We start from the raw sequence: 21,783 nt of genomic DNA, 5'->3' as shown, positions 1-21,783 counted from the left end.
CAGTATTTAGTCCCATGTTTGAAACCATGAAACATTACTGTGTTTTTCCAAACCAGCACAGAGGCAGCAGCATGAACGTAGCCATGACGTTGTAGCATATTATAGAGAGCATGTATTCAGTCTTTACGTGTTCAGGGATATTAATGGAACAGGGTGAACAGAAATGTAGTTACGGCCGGCATCTCCTCTCCTCTCCTCCTCCCTCCTCCTCTCTCTTTCACCTCTCACGTACCCTCCTCTACTCTTTCCTCTCCACCCTTCCTCCCTCTGCTTGTCTCCGCAGCCGTGATCCTGCACTGATAAAACTATCAACAGCACACCTGCACTGGGCTGGAGGTTTGACACACACACACACACACACACACACACACACACACACATAGTCAGTGTAGGCTGCAGATCCAAACAGATGGGGACAAGAATCTTATTTACGTTCACTACAATAAGCCCATTCTCTGTTTTCGTCTCCCTCCCTCCCTCTGACTTTCTCTCTTTCTATCACTCTTAATCCCTCTTTCTGTCTCTCTCTTTACTTCGTTCATCTCTTTCAGGTCAATACACTGTACTTTGCATTATTTCCTCAAATATAACCTTAATATCCAAGGGTTAGGGGGTAAGGGTCCCAATCAGGACAAACTAAGCATCTTTTATGACAGTTTATGACAACTAAAGGCTACCACAGGGTCTCTTGATGTTTGGAAGGGGAGGGTGAGGTGAGGGGTATTCAGCTGCAACGTGAAACTTCACCACTAGATGTCACTAAATTCTGCACACTGAACCTTTATCTCCCAATTTTTACTTGTATGTATTGAGCTCAGATGAAGAGCTTAAACTGCAAACAGGTTTGGTCCGTAGTTTATGGTCTTGATCAGTTTAACCACCAGGTTACTGTAAAACATTGTCGCCCAACGTGGGGTTCAAACCCATGACCCTAAGATTCAGAGTCTCATGCTCTACAGACTGGGCTACCAGATTAAAGGAAATAGCATGATCATTTTACGATTCAGAGAAGTTTAAACATTTCTATGGACCTTTATGAAAATGCAGCAGGTCACAGGACGTCAGCTGTCTCAATGTGGGCATGACGTTGTAGCTTATGTAGCAATGTCATTTATTTGATTTTAAATGACATTGTATTAATTCTATTCTTGTTTTAACTTCTTCTCTCAAGCTTATTGTTCCAAAAGGTGCTCTTGAGTTAATGTATTGTTTTTATTATTAAGATACATAAAATCACAAAGGCAGGTATCCACCCTGAAACATGATCTTAGCAACTGGGTCCCAAACGCATGTTATAACACATGTATAACTTTGCACTGCTACTAGGAGTACTATTATGTGTTCTCATCATCTTTATATTCTGAACTCTTCTGTAATACTTAAGCTATTACACAGAAAATGTACTCGCCCAACGTGGGGCTCGAACCCACGACCCTGAGATTAAGAGTCTCATGCTCTACCGACTCCGCTAAAGCTGGGGAACAATAGTCTGTTTAGGTGGGGGAAGAAAAGAAAAGGAGGGGAAGAGGGGGAAGAGGGGGGGGAAGAAGAGGGGAAGAAAAGAGAGAGGAAAAAGAGAGGAAATGGAAAGAACAGGGAATTGAAACTGAACCTGTTGCCTGTCAGATGTTGTAGGATGCGTAGGTTATCGTATTAATTAGAGTAATATGACCAAAAATAGACTTTGTTTGAGTATGGCATAAGCAGCTGTGGATCCAAGGGTACCTGGTTCGATTCCCGGCAGCAGCATGTGTCTATTTACCCAAACTGTTACCTATTGGTATGAATCTCTTAAATGTCACTTAGTTACTTTATATTGGTGAAATGTTCAAACAGCGGGTTTGTACTGCTTGTAATGCTGGTAATATTTATAATGCTTGCATAGTGCATTGGGAAAAATAAACAAGATAGTTTTGTAGAAAAAGTATATACATTTATTAAAAAAATACAGGATATCTTTATAAAGAGAACCACAAACAACAGTAACAACGATTGAATGAATGAAATAAATGGACCAAGATACAGACAAGAGTGAAAAATTACGTCTTTGTTGGAGGTAATAAAAACACAATGAAAATACAAAGAATGAAAGAGATCCTCATGTATTGGCTAATAAACATACAAAAAAAGAGAAAACCAATAAGCAATAGAGGATAAAAAGTACTTGACTGTCGCAATAACACTGTCTTTTAAAACTATATACATACATTATTTACACTATTTACAGAATGGCATCATTTCTTTGCCCCCCTCTTCCTCCGCATGTCCTCCAGCCACTGGTCATGTGGCATGCCAGTTGTAACAGGACAGTATACAGAGCCATAATATTGGCGATGGCCATTTTCCTGAACCCGGGGCTGATGACACTGACCGCATTTTATTGTTTCTGTTGTCCGAATGTACTTTCTTCGGGCAGGAGATGGGGGCGGGAGGGGGCCAGCGGGAGCAAGCAACCTCAGTGCAGGGACTTGTGGGGGCAAAAAAACGAATGTACCACAGGGTGGGATGGGTGGGGGTACAACAGGCATAGGGGCAGAGCTATGCGGATGTGTCTGCTGTGTGACAAGAGAAGGCAATCCTGGGCAGACAGCCTTTGGCGGATGAGGGTGTTCGGCTGGAAGAGCAGACGTTCTCTTGTCCGCTGCCTTTCTTGCAGAAGTGTGTGGCAAGTGGAATCGATGCTGGGGGCCAAGCTGTGGGGGTGCAGCAGTGGGGCGTGACTGCACTGGTGGGAGAGGCACAGGAGCAACATGAATAGCTGGAGGCAAGTAGACTGGTGGGGCTGGACGAACAGATTTTCTCTTGTCCACTGCCTTTCCTACTGTACTCTCTGGCAAGTGGTATTGATGGTAGGGGCCAGGATGTGGGGGTGCAGCAGTGGGGCGTGACTGCATAGGTGGCAGAGGCACCGGAGCAATGGGGATAGCGGGAGGCAAATTAACCCCTTGCAGCAGAATACTACAATCCTGCCTCTTCAGGCGCTTGTTGTGCCACTGAATGAGGGTTGTTTGATTGACCTCAAACAATTGCAGTGTAGTAGCCTGCATCACCACACCATTACCTAGGACCAGCTCCCTGATTTTTATATAATCGTTCATGATGAGAGTCCATCTTGTCAGAACCTGAGAGCCCTGTTTTTTAGGGCTCTTATAGAGGCGGCACAGTTTGATAAAGATGGACTCTACCAGGCGACAACAGTCTGGCCACTGTGCAGGGGATCCTGTTGACCCTAAGACACAGCGTGTCGTGCTCTCCACACCTGGTGTGAATTCAGCCCTCTGTTTGGAGCACCTGAAGCGTCCTGTTATCAGGCGAGTCTTGTGCCGTGCAGCATACTCCACCCGCTGGCGATCATATGGCAGGAGGTTCTGCCACAGGGCTATAATTGTACTGGCCTGCAGGTTGGTGAGGGTTAGGCCAGTTTCAAGTCTTAGCCCCACCAAGTAGTCAGCCAGGCAATCCACGAGGTCCATTCCAGGAATACAACGCTCATCCACTGCCTGGTAAAAATAAGAGTACATCAAAATGAGCACAAAAAAAATACATAGTAGCAAATACAGGAAAGGAACATTACTGTCTCAGTGTAATTCTTTAGCAAAAGACTCACCAGATGTTGCGCAGGTGCTGCTGGGGTGGTGTGCTGTGATGCAGAGGAAACTGTGGCTGTAGGGACAGAGGGCGAGAGGGTGGTGGGAAGAGGAAGCATGGAGGCTGAGCTGGCGGTGACGGCTGATGGGCCAGGCAACTCCCTGGGCAGAAAATCCAAAGCCTGGGAAAAAAAGGGAAATTGAATAGAAATACAAATCCATAGCATACCACAAGTATAAATGGTTCTGTGGTTAATCGTACCAAAGAAACACTCACCCGTCGCGCTACAGAAGTATTTCTTGCAGCAGGAGAAGTAGTCGCAGAAAGGCTGGTGGAACTTAAAAGAAGAGAACCAGCAGGAGGGGCGGATGGGACAGGGGGCATGTCTGTGTCCTCATACTCAATCTAGAAATAAAATGTAATTTAAGTAGAGTGTGTTATGCTTTTATAAATTTGTTCATTCTCCAGATTTGTATTTATTGCATGTAATTTTTGTTGGTTTCTTGATAGCACTGCTACATATATTACTGTAAGTGTAATCACAACACAGCCACAATTATCTACAGACATTGTACGGTGAAAGAAATGTGATGAGAATATTACCACATGATGCTCAGATGCTGCTGCAGTGGAGCTACATCCAGGCCTTGGAGGAGAAGCAGTAGAGTGGAGAGAAGAGGGAGTTGAAGAGCTGGTAGGTGACGGATCTGAGGACAGGTCCAGCCGCTCAACGGTTGGGTCATACACAGCATCCTCAAAGCCCTCATCTCCCTGTTCCTCAGTGCAGACATCCTCCAGCATCTGCTCGGCCTCCTCTGAGTCAGGCTGTATATCCTGCAGGGGCCTTCCAGTCTGACGGAAGAGGTAATCAATACCTATTAGCTCCCCTGGGACAGACAAAAGAATAGGAAGAGGAAAATTAGCTTTCAGAAATGTAACTGAAGAGGTTATTATATTTCATGGATATGAAATATCACCTCATCCTTGTGGAAAGGTTAAACTCACCAGTGTAAACAGCAGGGGGCTGAAAAGAGGGCACAGCTTTCCTTCCAAGCACCTTGAGACACATGGTGTTGGCACAGTGAACAAGGTCCCCTGAGTAACTGAGCAGGCTGGAAGGATTGGCTGCCAGGGATGCAGTTTGACGGTCCTGGTTCCATCGATTAAGTCCTTCCAGGAGGTACAGCTGGAAGTTAAGGCTGTTTGCACTCGTCCCTTAAGAGAGAGACAATGTGACAAATAATGTTAAGTAGAGTTTTGTCAGTGTTAATACTGAACAGGTTAGCAGTATTAATACTAATCATAATAATAATAAAACGTTGAACCCTATATATTTAATCTCATCAATGTATATGGACTCATACAGACCTGGAATGAACCTGTTCACATGTAAGTGGAAGGACTCAAGGGATGTGGACCCTCGAGCACACCTGTAGTTAGGCAGAACAATGCCCTCTTTGGTGGTGGTGCCCGTCTGGGTATAGAGAAGCACACCCGGTACATCCTGAATGCACTTTACATGCTTCCTCTGGACACGCCAGATGTGCTTCATCCTCTCCATGTCCAGCAGAGGGACACCAAGATTGTCGCTGCCCTTCGGCCCCATCAGCTCATCGAGCAGGCTTTCCAGCAAGGTGATTGTCGTCTGCTCTCCCCTTGTCTGCCTTCTGCAGTGCTTGGACAGTTCGGCCTTGGTGATGTGGAGGTCTACCATTCGGTCGGTAATGCCCGGTACACCTTCCTGTACCAGCTCGGCACGCTTGGCTCGCCGCAGCAATGCAACGTCTCTGCTGTCCCACTCAAAGATGCAGCTGGACAATTTGGCCATGAAGGTGGGGTAGAGGGGATGAGCATCCTTCGTACAGCCAGATGCCAGCCGCCTCATAAAGTGGTAAATGTCCAGCCTCACAATGAGGTCTGGCCACCCTCCAAATCGCAGTTTTAATTTGGTCTGTACCAAGCCCTCCCGACAACATTCAGTGTCAACGTACAGTAGCTTTGGAGGGGCCACACCAGCAGTGCTGTATCTGTGGATGAGACCAGCTGCCATGTTGTCCAGAGCTGGACCCTCCTGAGCAGTCAGGACACTGATAAGGATTTGGCCCACCTCATTGCTAACAGATGTTAGCCACAAGGCAGTCCCCTTAGCAAAGCCTGACAGCTTCTTGGTGATCTGTGATGCAAATAAAGGACAGTGAGTAATAAAATATCTTGTATATGTGTGATGCTATTATAATTTAATTAGGTTTCTTTTATTGAACAAAGCATAGTTATATTTCACGTCTTTACTACTAATGTTATAATTGCGACAAAGTGAGGTTATAATGTAGAATATGACATTGTCTACAGTCCAAAATAGTTACCTTTTTGGTGGAGTCCATTTTTAGGACACTTCCAAAAGTGCAAGTAATGCTCGCTTTGATGTGGTCCAGCCTGTTCAAAATGTCTCTGCCATAAACAGTAAGCATCCACCTGTGAGAGGGGATAACTGACGGCTCTGGCACCTCCTGGAACAAGACAGGGAGCAGGGATTGCCGGTCTGCAAAGTGTATGCATTTAGAACAGTACCGGATGAGATATCGAATCCACTCCCGACTGTGGTTCTCCCTCAGCTGCCTGACCAATCGGGAGGGGCTGTTACCCTGGGTCCTATCCCTCAGAGAGACAATGACCCTTATGTCACACGCATATCTGTAAAGAAAAAAGGGGAAAAGGGAGACAAATATAAAAGCAGCAACTTTGAAGTGTGATGGAATGACAAACAAAGACGCTGCATAAGCAAAGTAATCTCAGTATAATAACCTTTGAGTCAGGATCGGTGTGAACTCCATCCTGATCGGCATCTCCAGCTGGTCCAATATTGTTTTGCTGCTGGAAATGTAGGCGATCTTGCATGCATTGCACCACAGTGTCTCAGTAATCATAAGGTAGTAATTGTCCACATCCAGAACCCTGCGGGCTCTCTTGTGGGCTCCATAGCCTGTGAGTTGTTTGTGACAGGCAGGACAGGACAGCCTCACCTTCCACAGGTGGTACGGCATCCATACGAGAAGCCGGTGGGTAAAAAAGCGCTCTGGAGCGGGGACCTGGTGATAAATGATGGCTGGTAATGGTGGATTATACCACAGCATCAGGTCGGAGCGCAAACGTTTGTTCTTCCACAGAGCTGCTGCTATCCATTTCTGGTCCTGAGGTGGTATAGTTGTCCTCAGCTTTGCAGGCAGCCAGCCAGGCTGTGAAGCAGCAACAGCAGCAGCAGACATCATATGCGCCGCCAATGGCTCAGCATCAGGGGTAGGATGTGCCGAGGGACCAGCCACAGAGGTTGCAGCAGAGGAAACACAGGCATAGGACACAGAGTCCACAGGGGCCGGAGGAGCAGAGGAGGTTTCCAAGGATATGGCAGTTGACACTGTCTAATTAATAAATCACAAAAGGTATGTTCATAAGCTACTCATGAAGGAGACTTGTTTCAAGTTTAATAAAATATTGTTGCGAGGAAACAACTTAAATGAGGAGTTTGTCTCACAGCTCCAGTAGCAGCCGATGTGACACAGGAAGCTGAGGTGGTTGTCGACACGGTAGAGGGTGGAAGAGACAGAGGAGAGACAGTCTGAATATAGTGCCTGGGACTGTGGCCAGGTGACGGGGTGTCAGTTGTGGTCTAATTGAGGAAGAGGACAGTTTACACAAAAATAAATAAAGTATTGTGTCATAATTAGTTTTAACAACACGGATATTAGAAGACCAGACCATTTCTTCATATCTGTAACAAAATAAAAGGATACTATGTTTACTATGATGTTGTCCTTATATTACCTTGATTCGACGCTGCCCAGCTGAAGCCAAGTTTGGCTTTGCATGGGCACCATGCGATCCACCGAACCGTGGTTTTGTGAACTGACGAGAAGAAAGAGTAACCTTATGTGTAGCCGTTTAAAATATAAACATATGCTAAATATAAATACACCCTCAATACATACTGAGGCCAAAGTCAAAGTGGGCTTGCGTGGTGGTTGCCCAGGTGTGATGGAGGGGGATCCAGACGAGGGTGTGATGGAGGGGGATCCAGACGAGGGTCCTGGTTGTGGTGTCACCGAAGAGGACACAGAGACTGATGGCTACAGGTTCCAGGAAAAGAAAATGAAATTCAATAATATGTAATACAACACCAAGAAAGCGTAATATTATGTAGGACCTCTGATACCTTCTTTATATGGAAGCCACAGTTACATGTCTGTGTCCCTCCAAACAGCGACCTTTGACCCCTGAGCTGCATTGGGCATTTCTCAATCTGTAATAATGATATTGATTTGTATTATTACTACTTTGCTTTAAATGCAATGATTGTACACATATCACTTCCTCCAAGTTTACCTTCAGAAACAGATCGTGCCACTTTTTCTGGCGTGGTGCCGGCCGGTTTCCTGCATCAGCAGGCCAGACCCCGACAGCAGCAAACCTTCGCAGACGGGACATCCACTCCTCATCACCCATAGCTCTGTGTTTTTTGTCTTTGGAAGCCATCTGACAAGAATAGACACATTCAGTTGATACAAGTAGGGGAGAGCGGGGTAATGTGAGACATCGGGCAATGTCTCACGTTACCAGCCTTGCTCCAGTTAAGTGCTGTGAACTGGCATTTGAATGCGCAGAGAAAACAATATCCCTGTCCCTGCCAAGTGTAGAGAGCAACAATGTGCAGGAAAGCTAGGGTGTGCAAGAGATCACATCATAATAATCATAAATGTGCTTAATTGAGCAATCCCCATGATTCTGTTACTAGTCTGATATAAGTTTTGGAATGTGTGGTTGTCAATCTAGCTGGCAGGATTTTAACTATTACAACATGTGTTGTTATGGTAGTTTTACAGTGGAAAAAGTAAGTGGATCACTTTACCCCCTAGATTTCTCTGGTCTGTCTCACTTTACCCCTAAGCTGGGGTAGAGTGAGACACAAGACCACTTATTAAAAAGCAATCATATTTTCACTGCCCTTTGTCCTGAAGACATTCTGATCATGTCCATTGCTAGGAAACATCCTGAATTAATGGGAAATGTGTACATTTTACTGATATATCAAATGTCTCACATTACCCTGCTCTCCCCTATATGCATGTGAGAGAAAAACTAAAGAATCAGCATACTCTACAGCAAATTGTAACACATTTCAGCTCATTGTATAATATAGTAGTATTCCATTACTGCTTGTATTACAGTGTGGATACATACATGTTTATACAACGTTATTATTACTTGATCGACATGCAAAGTGTAACCTTGTGTTACATCATAATGATGTTATACACTACTCTCATAAAGATTATAATAATGTACAGCGGTATGAAAAGCGCCAAATGTGCCGCTCATACAGGTTTCCTATAGCGTACAGTGGGGTATGAAAAGCGGCAAGTTTGAACGGTGCTTTTACAAGCGCGATTGTTAAACCCAGCGTCATACCCCTTTGTCGTTTAAATGAGCTAACAAGTTAGCAGGCTGACTAAGTGAAATGACTATAGCGATATCAACAGCGAATGAATGAATGAACGGCGTGTTATACACGGTGTAATAGCCGTTTCTCGGTGTAATAAATAAGCTTACAAGCAGTCTGACTAAGTGAAATGGCAGTGGCGACATCTTACCTTTCGAGTGTAAATCCTCAGAGTGTCGGAGTTCAGAAGGTGTCAAATAAAAAGTCAAACCCAGCGTCATACCCCTTTGTCGTGTAAATGTGCTAACAAGTTAGCAGTCTGACTAAGTGAAATGACTATAGCGATATCAACAGCGAATGAATGAATGAACGGCGTGTTATACACGGTGTAATAGCCGTTTCTCGGTGTAATAAATAAGCGTACAAGCAGTCTGACTAAGTGAAATGGCAGTGGCGACATCTTACCTTTCGAGTGTAAATCCTCAGAGTGTCGGAGTTCAGAAGGTGTCAAATAAAAAGTCAAGCGGCGGAAGGTGGGGGGAGGGCACCGGTGGATGCGCCGCTCGGTGAAGACGCCCATTGTCATTGGCTGAACTGAACGCGTCTCTTTTGGGGCGACGTCAGATAAAACTGGGAGAACGGACCCACTGATTTGCTGTCGAATTGCAGAGACTGCGCGAAGTGATTCGACGGCGCGACGATTTCGGGAGATAGCGCTCACTGATTGACCGTTAGAAGCTGGAGATCCGGAGACGTGATTGGACGCGAATAGACAGTCCTCCACTCTCCCGGCACCGCTAGCCGGGCTATTTTTGTGTTGTTATGTCATCACGTCATGTCTCTGAACTTTACCTCTGCAGGCTGTGGTCTGTTGAGGTGTTATTGATGCAAAGACTCTTAAGAATTTGCCCTCAGGGGTTCTCAGGAGTCATGGTCAGCTGCATGTAACTTTGTAGTTTGGTGACATCAATTTCCAGCCATAGTGTTTTGAGTTGTGATCTCAGAAACAACACAGGGCTGGAACAAGTCTGTGGACTCTTGTTGATGGTTGATTGGTGTGTGAGGGCCCTTCAGAAGTCAACCTAAGCTTTTAACACTTGTGCAGTTCATAGACTCCACCGATCGATTTGCTTCCTTCTGAAAACACTTGTTAACCTGAACGACCCAGACAGAGTGTTGTGTTGGACCGGCTGTTGCATTGATCACTTTTGTTGCAAGACTTGAAGAAAGTCTTGCGTTAGAAGACGTCCTAAATGTGTCTCCCGTGACCACTTGTGATTAAAACTACCCTCTACGCTCTGAATGCATATAATTGTGTACATCGTTTGCCCACCTCCAGATATGGTTCTGTGTGTTCACACCTGCACTTAGCGTTGAACAGTTGTGATCGGATCACTGTGGACAGATGTTGATGCCAAGTCTGAACATGGTCTGTGGTATTCTGCATAGAAAATGACGTCTTTTGTATCAGTAGTTTGGTAACAAACATGTTGTGTAGCAGTAACGGTAGTTTAGTTTGAACTGTATCCTGTAAATTATCAGAGTGTAAGGGTTGATCGACATGGGCTGAGGGGACTCGGGGTGGGGCACTGTCTGAGTCCTGCACCCTCCTGCTGTGGTCACTCACTGGAAATCATTTCACTCTGTCACTGTCAGAGTCGATACGCACCAATGAGTGAGGCAGCTCAAATCAGCAGGGTGGTCCTTTACACACACACGGGCGCACACACATACACACACACACACACACACACACACACACACACACAAACACACCTGCTTTTCTTCTGTTAAGAACATGCTCACCCTGCAGATGGTGTGAGTGAGTGAGTGTGTGTGTGTGTGTGTGTGTGCGTGCGTGTGTGCGTGTGTGCGTCTGTGGAGAGGGGGGGCAGAACGCCTGAATCCAGATGCAGAGAAAAGAAAGAGTGAAATACAAAAAAAACAGGAGTGACAGGGAACATTTAGTCAGTCAGATGAGAGGAAACGCTGCCTCTTACTGGCCATTGTCTGCTACTACAACAGATCAAAGCAAAACAGATGAAGGGATGAAGAACGAGCAGAAGGAAACTCATCAAGAAAACTGAGTTCAATATAACTTTATATGTACGAGCATTGCTGCCGTCTGTCTGGACGGAGAGTTTCAGAAATCAAGTCATGTGAAAAAATGTCAACGTTCATTTAAGTTTGTTGTTTCTCTTATTTCCTCAACCATTTTTGCCTTCTAATTTTTCCTCTGCCTTGTGTGTGTGTGTCTGTGTGTGTGTGTGTGTGTGTATTTGTTTGTGTTGGAAGAGGTGCTGGTGGTTATAACATAATGAGATTCCCAGTGCCCATGCAGATGCTCTTTCTAGATAATTACTGAGTGTGTTTTTTCTGTAGCCAATATCAAACCTGAAGCAAAACCAGCTCCTCTGTCAATGCACACACACACACAGACACACACAGACATACACAGACACACACACACACACACACACACACACAAGGGAGAAAGGTACAGAAGAGAGGATCAAATCAAATTTATTCCCACTATCTTCTCTCCTCTCCCGCTCTTGTACTAGGATTTTTATTTCCCCTCCTTCTATCACCAACCCTGTCTGTGTGTCTTTCTTCTCCTTTAGTTCTCTTTCTTTCCCCATTCTCTCTCTCACCTTCTCTCTATCCCACACCTCCACTGCAGTGTTTATGTGTAGATGAAGGATCGACAAAGCATTAGTCTGTTGTCTGGTAAAAAACAAAATCACAGAGGTAGCAGACAACATTGATTTACACACAAACACCCACACACACATTTTACTTTTTTTAAGCCAATCCATCACTGATTGGCTGAAATGATTTATGAGGAAGTTGAGAAATGAGATACTTTTAGCAGTTTATAACCTCCAGTGTGCACAGGCTGCAGTTCAGTTGTGGACCGCTGCACAATCCTAACATGAAGAAACTGTCTTTCTTATTTCACGAATAGACAATAGTATTCATAAAAGTGTTAATCAGGGCTTGTATTTTTTTATTTCAATTTAGTATTTAAGCACAGTTGGAAAAAGACCGGTGACACTGTTCCCTAGCTACACTGTTGACAAACCCAACATCCGTCCATTCGTCCACAGTCTTCAGTTAATCTGGGCTCAGGTCACGGAGGTTCCCGCCCAAGTAGAGTTTCCCAGACGTCCCTCTCCCACGCTGTCCACCTCTTCCTAGTGGATTCTGAGGCGTTCCCAGGGCAGATGGGATATGTAGTCCCTCAGCAGGTTCTGGGTCTGCCCCTGGGTCTGGGTGTACCCGGTAAACCTCAAACTGAACTGAGAAAAAATGATGAGAACTGCATTTATCAAAGCAAAGCAAATGTATATAGTTACCGTCAAATATTGGCATGGGGATGGATATTAATATTCAATTCTAAATCAACATGGAAAAAACGTGCAGTCTAATTGCCATGGTAACCCTCATGAAGTTAGTGCCTGTTCAGAGGAATCAATTTGTCAGGCTGCACAATTTCCCAAAACATGTTTTACCACACTGAAGTAACTGACTTTAATGACACAATGTTCATATTGTATTGCAAGGAAAGAAAGGGCCCAGCTGTGTTTTCTCTGTGTGTGTATAATGAAAGGATTGTGTACACTGGACATAATCCCGTGTTTGCAGATCTAATATTGACATATTCCTCTGGACAGCAGGTTGCTGCTGTTGTTACTGGATATTCTACTTCTCTGTCTTTAACAAAAACATTTTTTTTCTGCCCTGGCAACAAAGAGCATTTGGAAACGCTCTACTCAGCATCATTTTTCTTGAAGCTGCTAAATCCCTGCGTTTGGATAAATGAGGGACGAAAAATCTTAATCTGAGTTAGGGATTGAAAATCTGACTAGTGAATAAACTATACTCTCCCATCCCCCTGAAAACACTCTCTCAAAGCGTTTACTCTCTGTTAATGTTTGGATGCAGAGGAGTTGAAAACACCTCTGCTGTCGTATCTCCTGAATCTCATCCTGCATCTTATCCTGCATATTTTAACACATGCAGCGGTAGCAGCAGATATTTCACATCTGCCACTGCTGCGCTGCGTCGTCGTCTGTCAGACGTGCAAGCCGCCTGAAACCAGATCAGAATTGCGTTATTACGCTCAATAAATGTGCAGAGATCTGACTCCCCGGCACGTTGTGTTTGCATGCAGCACCTGGAGACATCACACTGATGCTCACACGGAAAATATGAAGCAGCCTCATAAAAAGTCATAAATGATTTCATAAGTGCAACTGAGGGATTGTTGTTTTGATGAGGGGGTTACATTTAAAGACAGTATTGAGATTTGTTTTTAATTAAATTTAATAAGAAATGCACTTATTTACTTTAAATTCCGGTATTATCTCTATAAAACTTCAAATTTTATGGGTGCATGAGTTAGAATTAATTTCCAACTATTTGTGAGGTCAGCAATAAACCTCGAAGCTTAAAATGTACATATTCCATTCATAAAATCTTCAAGTTTTGGATTTACATGTTGGATTTAGTGTATATTTTAAGTAACTTAAAGAATTATTAATAATTTAAATTCATCTCTTCAATTTTCTTTTTTTTCTTGCTTTATTAGATGTTTTGCCTCAACCAACCTTCTTACCTTTCCACATAAGTTAACAAAACGCTGCTGTCATCAAACATGATTTATCCTCATAACTTCATATCTTTGCGTGTAAGATTTCCATGTGCATAGAAAACACAAACATTAAAATTCATTCCTATTTTCCAGGCTTTCTAATGTAAGTTCCCAAAAGTTGTATTTTCTTTGCTTCAAAGGGACAGAAGTTTTTAACTGCAGTTACAGTGGACACAGATAGATGGCGCTACCTCACTGGAACTCACCACTTTGACAGACTGGACATGAGAGAGAGAGAGAGAGAGAGAGAGAGAGAGGACAGGGGTGAGAGGTTAGAGAGGGAGAGGGAGGGATGGAGCTGGAGTGAAACAGAGAGAAGGAGTGGTTGAGAAAAGAGGGTGAGGAGATAAATAAAGAGATGACAGCTACAGGCGACATTTTAAACACTGGTGTGAACTCCCCCCCCACTCCCTCTTTCTTTGTCCCGTGAAGACTCTTTTTTTTGTTTTGGCGTCTTTCACCAAATTAATTTCACAATGCACGGCCATCATTCTTCCCCCCACCCCTCCTTCCCCTTCTCCCCTCTCCCCCTCCATCTGACCACTGCCTCTCTCCTCCCTCCCCTCTCCCATCATGCCTGGTTGGTTCCAGGCCATTTGAGTCCTCTCCAGCAGGCCTGTACCATTAGTGACCAGCAGGGGAATTGTAGTTCTCTGCGTGCAGCTGGGTACAGGTGTGCTGATGCTGTCACACACGCACACACACACACACACACAGACACACACACACACACACACACACACACACACACACACACACACACACAAACAAATACACACACACACTGATGCTGTTATCTGTTATGCTCTCCCCAGGAATACAATTTCAGGATAATTCTGGTGTTGTAGTTCTACTTTTTGCCTCAGGTCGACCAGAGCAACGTGCCCAAAAATTATATTAAGGAGAAAAATAGATATAGATAATTAAAATACTGTAAAAAACAGTCCAGCAGTACCGTGACAAGTCAGATCATCAGGCAGGTTTGAAAACTCTACTGCAGTTTTGCAGAATGAATTTTACCTTGTGAACTTTCTGTTATTGTGCATGCTTGGTTTGCCTGCTGCAGTGAGGGATCTGCAGCTAGATCACGATAATACTTAAGGTTTATATGATTACATTGCCAGCTTTAAAAGCTTTCTGATTGTCTGAGTATCTGTTGCTCTAAAGGACCATTTCGCCCCAGTTCTGTTATAGTTGTTTTTTCATGTATATTCGGCCATTTTAAAACCTCCAGTGCATGATCTCTGTCTGTGGCGCAGGCTGATGGTCACTCCTCTGATTCTATTGCCTCCCTTTGATTAAGAAAGTACATTAACTGATGATTGAATAATCAGCTCTTATCTTAACCCAGAGAAATAGTCAAAGCTGTTATAAAAAAGATATGAGATGTGCTGCTATAAATTCCATTGTATTTATACATACTCTAGTTTCCTGAGCTAGAATAACAACCTTCACTCACTCTCACATACACACACAATCTCACACACACACACACACACACACACACTAGTGCTGTTGTAGCCACAGTAATGCTTCAGCCAGCAAAGTATGACTCAACAGAAATCTATTCTTCTCCATTGTTTCTTCTGTCTCTTTCCTCCTTTCCCCATCACTGGATACAGACAAACACATACACACACACACACAAACACACACACACACACACACACACACACACAGACCCCTCCAGCTCTCCTTCAGCCTTGCCCACCCTCTGTGGGCGCCGTGCCTGGAGAGAGGCAGCATGGACTGGGCAAGGAGCCTCAGACTGAGCCCTGCAGTCTCACCAGCACCATGAAAGCCCAAAAAGAGAGGAATATTAAAAGAGGGACGGAGAGAAAAGCAGGAGATGGGGCGTGGGTGGAAAAGAGGGGGGGAAGGGGAACGGTTAAAAAGACAGCGAAGGGAAGGAAGATGAGAGGAGGTGAGGGATTGAGTGGAGAGAGGATGAAGAGATAAGAGGATGCGCGAGCAAGGGAGACATGAAACCAAGGAGAGGATGAGAGAGGTAGGAGACAAAAGACGATTAGAGAGAAAGATCAATAGATGGAGAGATACAGAGGTAAGAAGAAGACGAAGAAAGACACAGAGGGGGAGAGAAGGAGAAAGTGTGAGGCCAGGAGAGAAAAAGAGAGAGCAGAGCAGACAGCCAGCTCTCCCAGGAGAGAGAGAGAGGTCAGAGCAACGGACACATCTCTGGAGAGACTGTGTGTGTGTGTGTGTGTGTGTGTGTGCGTGTGTGTGTGTGAGGGACGGGAGGGAGGCGGAGGAGAGAGGAATGCAGAGGAGGAAGAGGAGGAGAGCAGTGGAGCGCAGAGAGAAAGAGGAGGTCTTGTATACGATACACAGTGAAATGTGACCTTGGCAATCTATAGCCGTGCCTGATATTGTTTTCTTCTGTTCTTCATTTGAATGCTGCTGTTATTCTATGTTTTTTACTACGAGACAACAAACCCCATCAAAGAAGAACCAAACCAACAGAGGGACAGATCGTCTCTCAACACTGTCTGACTTCTCTGTCTGTGGCACAAACCAACCAGCTCATAAATCTTAAAACACATCCACAAACATACAGTTTGACGGGAAAGAAGAAAAACTTAAATTCTTGAAACCACTGACCACTGAAAGTTTGAGGAAATGTTACTCAAACAGGACTCAGATCAGCTGCAACATCGATCTATTTACTGGACTCCATTGATATTCAGCTTCACTTGTTTGCTCTTGCTGGTGAATTTAGTTACTAGGAGGAGGAAACTGGATGTTCTTCACATTTATCACAATCACTTTTTTAGATTTTTGTGTGTGAAATAATTTACCAAACATATACAATACTAGAAATAGGTGAAGGCTGAATAAACAATAGGTCAGTGTTACATTCTGCTTCATTCATCTGTGACTACACAAGCATTAAGTTTGTATGATTTTAACAACGAGATAAATATCGGATATGAACAGTTTGTAAAAGACACAAAGAACAACAATCCAGAGCAGTTTTATCCAGAAAGTATCTGTTTCACTGTCTGTACAATGCTGAGGGCACTGTGGGTTATACTAGGACGTGTCATTGTGTGAGTGTGTGTCTGTGTGTTTCTGTGCAAGGGCAGTGCAGGTCATAGAGTGCCGTGTGTGTGTCAATAACGGTATCTGAAGGCCACAGGATACGTGCCCTTGCATGCCACATGTGCTGTTGTCTACACACACACATACATGCGCGCGCCTACACGCATTCACGCACGCACGCACACACACACACATAAACACACACACACAGACGTGTAAACAAACACAAAGCCCCATGAAATCACAGTCTCCTAAGGGCTTTATAGGGTTCTTGCGTTGGTCATGGAGAGTTAGAATAAGGAAGAGGTGTAAGAGGAGAGAGAGAAGAGAGGAGGAGGAGAGGAGATGTTTATCTCTGAGAAAACGACGAGAGGAACGAGAGAAGAGCAGAGTCTTGAAAATAAGAGATGGAGGGGAAGAAGGAGACACTGTAGTCTCCTTCACAATACATTTATATGCTGATCATTTATTTTCAAATACATTAGAATCAGTGGAGCTCTACGATTGAATTATTGAAATCATTCTAAGCTTTTCTCCAATAGTGTGACATCATTATCCTTCACACACGTCACTGAGCTGGATGATCCGATTCCAGACGTAACGTTTTGGGAATAAGCTACTGAAGCATTTGGTTATAGTTATAAGTTAGTGTTTTTATACCAAGACCTCACTGTCTCAGTGATCTTATCCAAGTGGTCTGAGTTGCCTTGAATAATAATGTACTTAGAGGACCTTCTACAGCATCACTGAGCTTGTCAGGACCAGAGGAACTCATGGGGACCAAAGCCTGGTCCTAATGAAGTGTGCTTGTGACTGTTTGTGTGTGTGTGTGTGTGTGTGTGTGTGTGTGTCTGTGTGTCTGTGTGTCTGTGGTGAACAGGTGGAGATGTCTCTGTTATCTTTTCTTAAATCTACGTTCATCTTCCATCTCAATCAATTCTGCTTGTCCTAAGGTTTTATTCAAGTTTTTTACGATTGGGTGTGTGTGTGTTTGTGTATGAGTGTGTCTGATGTCTCAGAGTCTTGATTCTTTTCTGTATTTGTGTGTCTGTGCTTGTGTTTGAGCTTGTATATGTGTGCTACCCCCTTTGTGTGTGTGTGTGTGGGTGTGTGTGTGTGTGTGTGTGTGCGTGTGTATGTACACGCACCACAAGCCCCAGTGAGATCCAGCGAGCATGACGGAGAATGACAGGTTGATTTATGGCGAGGCTATAAGTAGAATGACTACTGCTGGAGAGAGAGAGAGGGAGAAAGGGTGAGGGACAAAAACACGACAGAGAGGGGAGGAAAAAGAGAGATGGTGGGGCGAGAAAAAGGGAGAGATGAGGATGATGAGAGGGAAGGGGAGGCAGGGGAGGAGAGAGCAGAGTGACAGAGCTAAAGAGGCAGAAAGAGAGGGGAGGAGAAAAGAAGGAGAGAGGGTCAGAGAGGGACTGGTCGGGGAAAGGTGGGAGAGGGATCAAGTTTCTTATTTGCATTGTGCTAAGAAAGGCAGAAAGAGGAAGAGGAAATATGACCAGTCAGATAATGGTGTGAAAGTATAGATGGAGGAAAAAGAGGTAGAGTTTAACATCATCTCCACTATGACTGTTTTTAAGCTGCAAAAGAAAAAGGGAAATTTTTGAAAAATGACAATCAGCTTATAATCACAATAAGTGAGATGAGGCTGCACTTCAGCAACACATAATGACAACAACAACAACAACTTGAGAACGTCTACACACAGTGGGGTCCAAAAGTCCACAGGGTCTATTGTGAACATATCATCACATGAAGAGACAGTTACCGTTGTCTCAGTTAAGGCATCATTGCTTGACCAGACAATGAACCAATGATATAACCTCAGATTTGATTTGTCAATTTAGTGGAATGCTTTATTTTTGAAATGTCATAGATAAGAGAGCGGCTGTGTCCAACATTTTTGTGTTTTCAGAGACGAGCTTTTAATTTAAGACTGCAGAGTATTTTGCCAAAAGGCAGATTCAATCTGAACCGTGTGTCTGACATTCAAGTTGTTGTTGTCATGAGATTTGTCCGACTTAAAGGTAAATAACAGTCTGAAACACACGCGTGCACACACACACACCCACACGCACTCTCTCTCTCTCTCTTGACCTGTGCATCAAATCTCTCATAGTTGCCAGGTTGTCATGGGACCATTTGTTCTGGCAGGTTTTTGTATTTGTGTGTGAGTGTGTGTGTGTTCCTGTGTGTTTCTAAAACACCAGTGCAACCCTGCATTTTCTATTTCCCCCACTTATTTTCATTCCTTCGCTCTTTTCATCTCTCCGTCTTGTCTTTTCATTTCTGTTTTGCATAGGAAACGGTTCTTGTCCAGTTCTCTGCCCTCAGGTAAAAAAGAAAGGGAATGTCAAAGAAATCATGAAAAGCAATAACGAGTGTTTTCAAGAGAGAGAGAGAGGCAGAGAGAGAGGGGGAGAACAGAGGAGGAGGAGAAGGAGGAGGAGGAGGAGGGAGTGTGAGAAATATGAGTGAGAGAGGTAGATGAAGACAGAGGGAGAGGGAGAGAGAGGGAGCACAGTCTTTGATCTCTCTCCTGGGGAGCTGGTCCTGGCATGTAGCCAGAAAACAGACACACACACACACACACACACACACACACACACACACACACAGACACACAGACACACAGACACACACAAACACACACACACACACTGGGTCTAGCTGGCCTGCTCCAGGGCTTTGTTGATTATTTCTGCTGGGAGGATCAAAGACGTCAAACATCCCCCCCACCCCTCCATCGTCCATCCATCCCTCCTTCAGCTTGATGTCCGTCCATCTGTCCACTCATTCATTGTCGTCTGTCCATTCATTCTTCCATTAGAGAGATAGAAAGATGTATTTCCAATGCTGGCGATTAAAAAGTCTTTACAGTAATCACCTCTGAACATGAGTGATTTGAAGTGAGCATCATAAAGACTGACGCTGGCCTGGTGATGTTTCAAGTTGTCAGGGTGGCCGAGCGGTCTAAGGCGCCAGACTCAAGGTTCACTCCTTCCTGACCAAAGGGATTTCTGGTCTCTGAATAGAGGCGTGGGTTCAAATCCCACTGCTGACAGGTGTTTTGTTGCAGGCCTCATTCATGAGCTGCTGAATGTAGGAAGCTAGTTGAGTTTACACGTGTATAATCCTTTAGGCCTGAGTGAACCTTATAGCTAAAAGGACCAGGAATGCATCTCTTATATAAAAGCTCAAACGTAAGCAACTATCTGCTAATTCCAGAAATCTCTATCTGAGTAAAGTTTATCTCCAGAACTGTTCATCTGATCAGCGTCACACTTGCCACATGTATTGTTAACGGCACAAAAGGAGAGCAGTGTTGAATCGTATGGGATTTGGACACTTGACAGGTCCTTTATTAATAACATTTGAATAAAGAGGTCACCAGTTCTCTATAGCAGCAGCGGCCGAGACTCGTGTGGTTTACTGAGAAACTTGATGTGGACTGACCTCTGTTTCTCAGCCTGGGAAACACAAAGAAACTTTGTTGTTTACGGTAAAATCCTAAACAAGGCATTCTCTCATTCAATGACTGTTGAGGTAATGTTATGGGCTCTACTCATTTCTTCCTCCACTCAGCGTTGAGATGATTCTTATCTCATGTCCTTGTTTTGTCGGTGCTCTCCATGGTGCTGGTGCTTTTTCTAACTCCTATTGTTAGCTCATAATGCGCCCGGCTAGCTCAGTCGGTAGAGCATGAGACTCTTAATCTCAGGGTCGTGGGTTCGAGCCCCACGTTGGGCGTAGCTATTTTAATAATGGGTTTGCAACTGAATTACAGATGACGACATCACTGGCAGTGTTACCGCATCTGAAAATCAGCTCTGACAGGAAGTAGTAATGTAGTATGTGAATTCCAAAGGTCTAAAACCCACTGATCAAACACAGACAGGTCTTGCAGTCGCTTCACATGCAGTTTTCTGTTGGAGAGAATAATTTTTTTTGACGTGGACTCAACTTTGACATTCACATCAAGGCAAAGAGAGCAAAGTGGGGGAAAATCCCAAATGCACAACATGAGTTTTAAAAGAAAGGTCACATTATATTTTGCATCATTCATCATTCACTTATCTGTCATGTTTTCTTCATCTGTCTGTTTTTTTGAATTCTGTAGAATTATGAATGATCTGTTCTGTCTTCTGACACGAACGCTATTTGTTATGATATATGAGCTGTTTTCTGTTTTCATGTTATATAAGATACGTGACAGTAGCCCGGTTGGCTCAGTCAGTAGAGCATTAACCCTCAGGAATCTGTCTTCTCTGATGAGCTAGAATTTGTTTATTTTCTTTATTGTTAATAACTTCACATATAATTACTGAGGATTATTTTCTTTCTGTTAAGGTGAAATCTTGTGTAGTAGAGTTGTGATGAGAAAACTCTAGACAGAGACACTGTGTTAATATCTAACTCATCTAAGCACTCATCTGAGTATTGAGAACTAGATCTGTGTGGAGGCAGAGTTTAATGACTAACTGGTCACAGCGAGCGGTTGAGTCAGAAGACCACGTTGGTTCAGTTTAACAGATAATGAGCTGAGCAAAGGTTGAACACAGAGCAAAGAAATATGTTGTAAAAGTTTGTCACGTAGTCAGAGTGTGTCCTTGTGTTTAAAATCTCTTACTTCCTTTTTTTAAATAGTCTAACAGGAATGAATGAATGAATCGATCATCAATCAATAGGGGACAGGGGTTTTTAGGTCTTGGATTGGATTTATCAAAACTTCTGTGTTGTCCATTTAAATCCTGTTTATCCAGTGTGTGTGTGTTTGCGTGCGTGTGCGTGTGTGAGTATACATGTGTGTGTGACTGATGTCAACAGCTGCCGTCAGCGAGGTCAGGGACCTGTGTGTGTGTGTGTGTGTGTGTGGGACAGTGTGGAGACACAGTTACATCTTCAGCTGCTGTTGGAGTTGTAAAAGAGACATTAACACCCACTCAGTACCTTCTTTCTTTCTTTCTTTCGTACAGACGTCTCATCTTTGCCTTTACAATTTGTTCCCGTTCCCCTTGAAAAGAACAAT

At 44.0% G+C, this 21,783-nt stretch overlaps 2 protein-coding genes and 2 non-coding genes across 4 annotated transcripts in view; 3 read left to right on the top strand and 1 right to left on the bottom strand.

Moving 5' to 3' along the window:
- The window catches only part of wnt5b (wingless-type MMTV integration site family, member 5b), a 78,941-nt gene that overhangs the window by 5,297 nt on the left and 51,861 nt on the right, over window positions 1-21,783 (top strand). The gene's annotated exons all lie outside the window — the stretch shown is intronic.
- LOC133948963 (uncharacterized) lies at window positions 1,544-9,793 on the bottom strand. The gene is made up of 14 exons (XM_062383062.1): window positions 9,231-9,793; window positions 7,966-8,115; window positions 7,796-7,882; window positions 7,572-7,709; window positions 7,408-7,488; window positions 7,118-7,252; window positions 6,391-7,004; window positions 5,952-6,279; window positions 4,957-5,761; window positions 4,594-4,803; window positions 4,192-4,475; window positions 3,865-3,993; window positions 3,608-3,769; window positions 1,544-3,500 (listed from the first exon to the last, which is right to left on the bottom strand). The coding sequence occupies exons 2-14, from the start codon at window positions 8,113-8,115 to the stop codon at window positions 2,235-2,237; spliced, it is 4,389 nt and encodes a 1,462-aa protein (XP_062239046.1). The 5' UTR covers window positions 9,231-9,793; the 3' UTR covers window positions 1,544-2,234.
- Window positions 19,709-19,818, top strand: trnal-caa (transfer RNA leucine (anticodon CAA)). The gene is made up of 2 exons: window positions 19,709-19,746; window positions 19,773-19,818. It is a non-coding gene; the product is annotated as a tRNA-Leu (tRNA).
- On the top strand, window positions 20,432-20,504 carry trnak-cuu (transfer RNA lysine (anticodon CUU)). Its single transcript has one exon. It is a non-coding gene; the product is annotated as a tRNA-Lys (tRNA).

The sequence above is a fragment of the Platichthys flesus genome, chromosome 23 (genome assembly GCF_949316205.1).
Source record: "Platichthys flesus chromosome 23, fPlaFle2.1, whole genome shotgun sequence".
Taxonomy (NCBI): domain Eukaryota; kingdom Metazoa; phylum Chordata; class Actinopteri; order Pleuronectiformes; family Pleuronectidae; genus Platichthys; species Platichthys flesus.
This window is presented reverse-complemented; position numbering and strand designations above follow the sequence as displayed.

Excerpts from the sequence above, each read along its gene's own strand:
- LOC133948963 (XM_062383062.1), bottom strand. The coding sequence starts at position 8,115 with ATGGCTTCCAAAGACAAAAAACACAGAGCTATGGGTGATGAGGAGTGG. Across the intron at positions 7,253-7,407 it reads CTGGGCAGCGTCGAATCAAG|ACCACAACTGACACCCCGTC; the intron begins GTAATATAAGGA and ends TTCCTCAATTAG. Across the intron at positions 4,804-4,956 it reads TGTGAACAGGTTCATTCCAG|GGACGAGTGCAAACAGCCTT; the intron begins GTCTGTATGAGT and ends CTCTCTCTTAAG.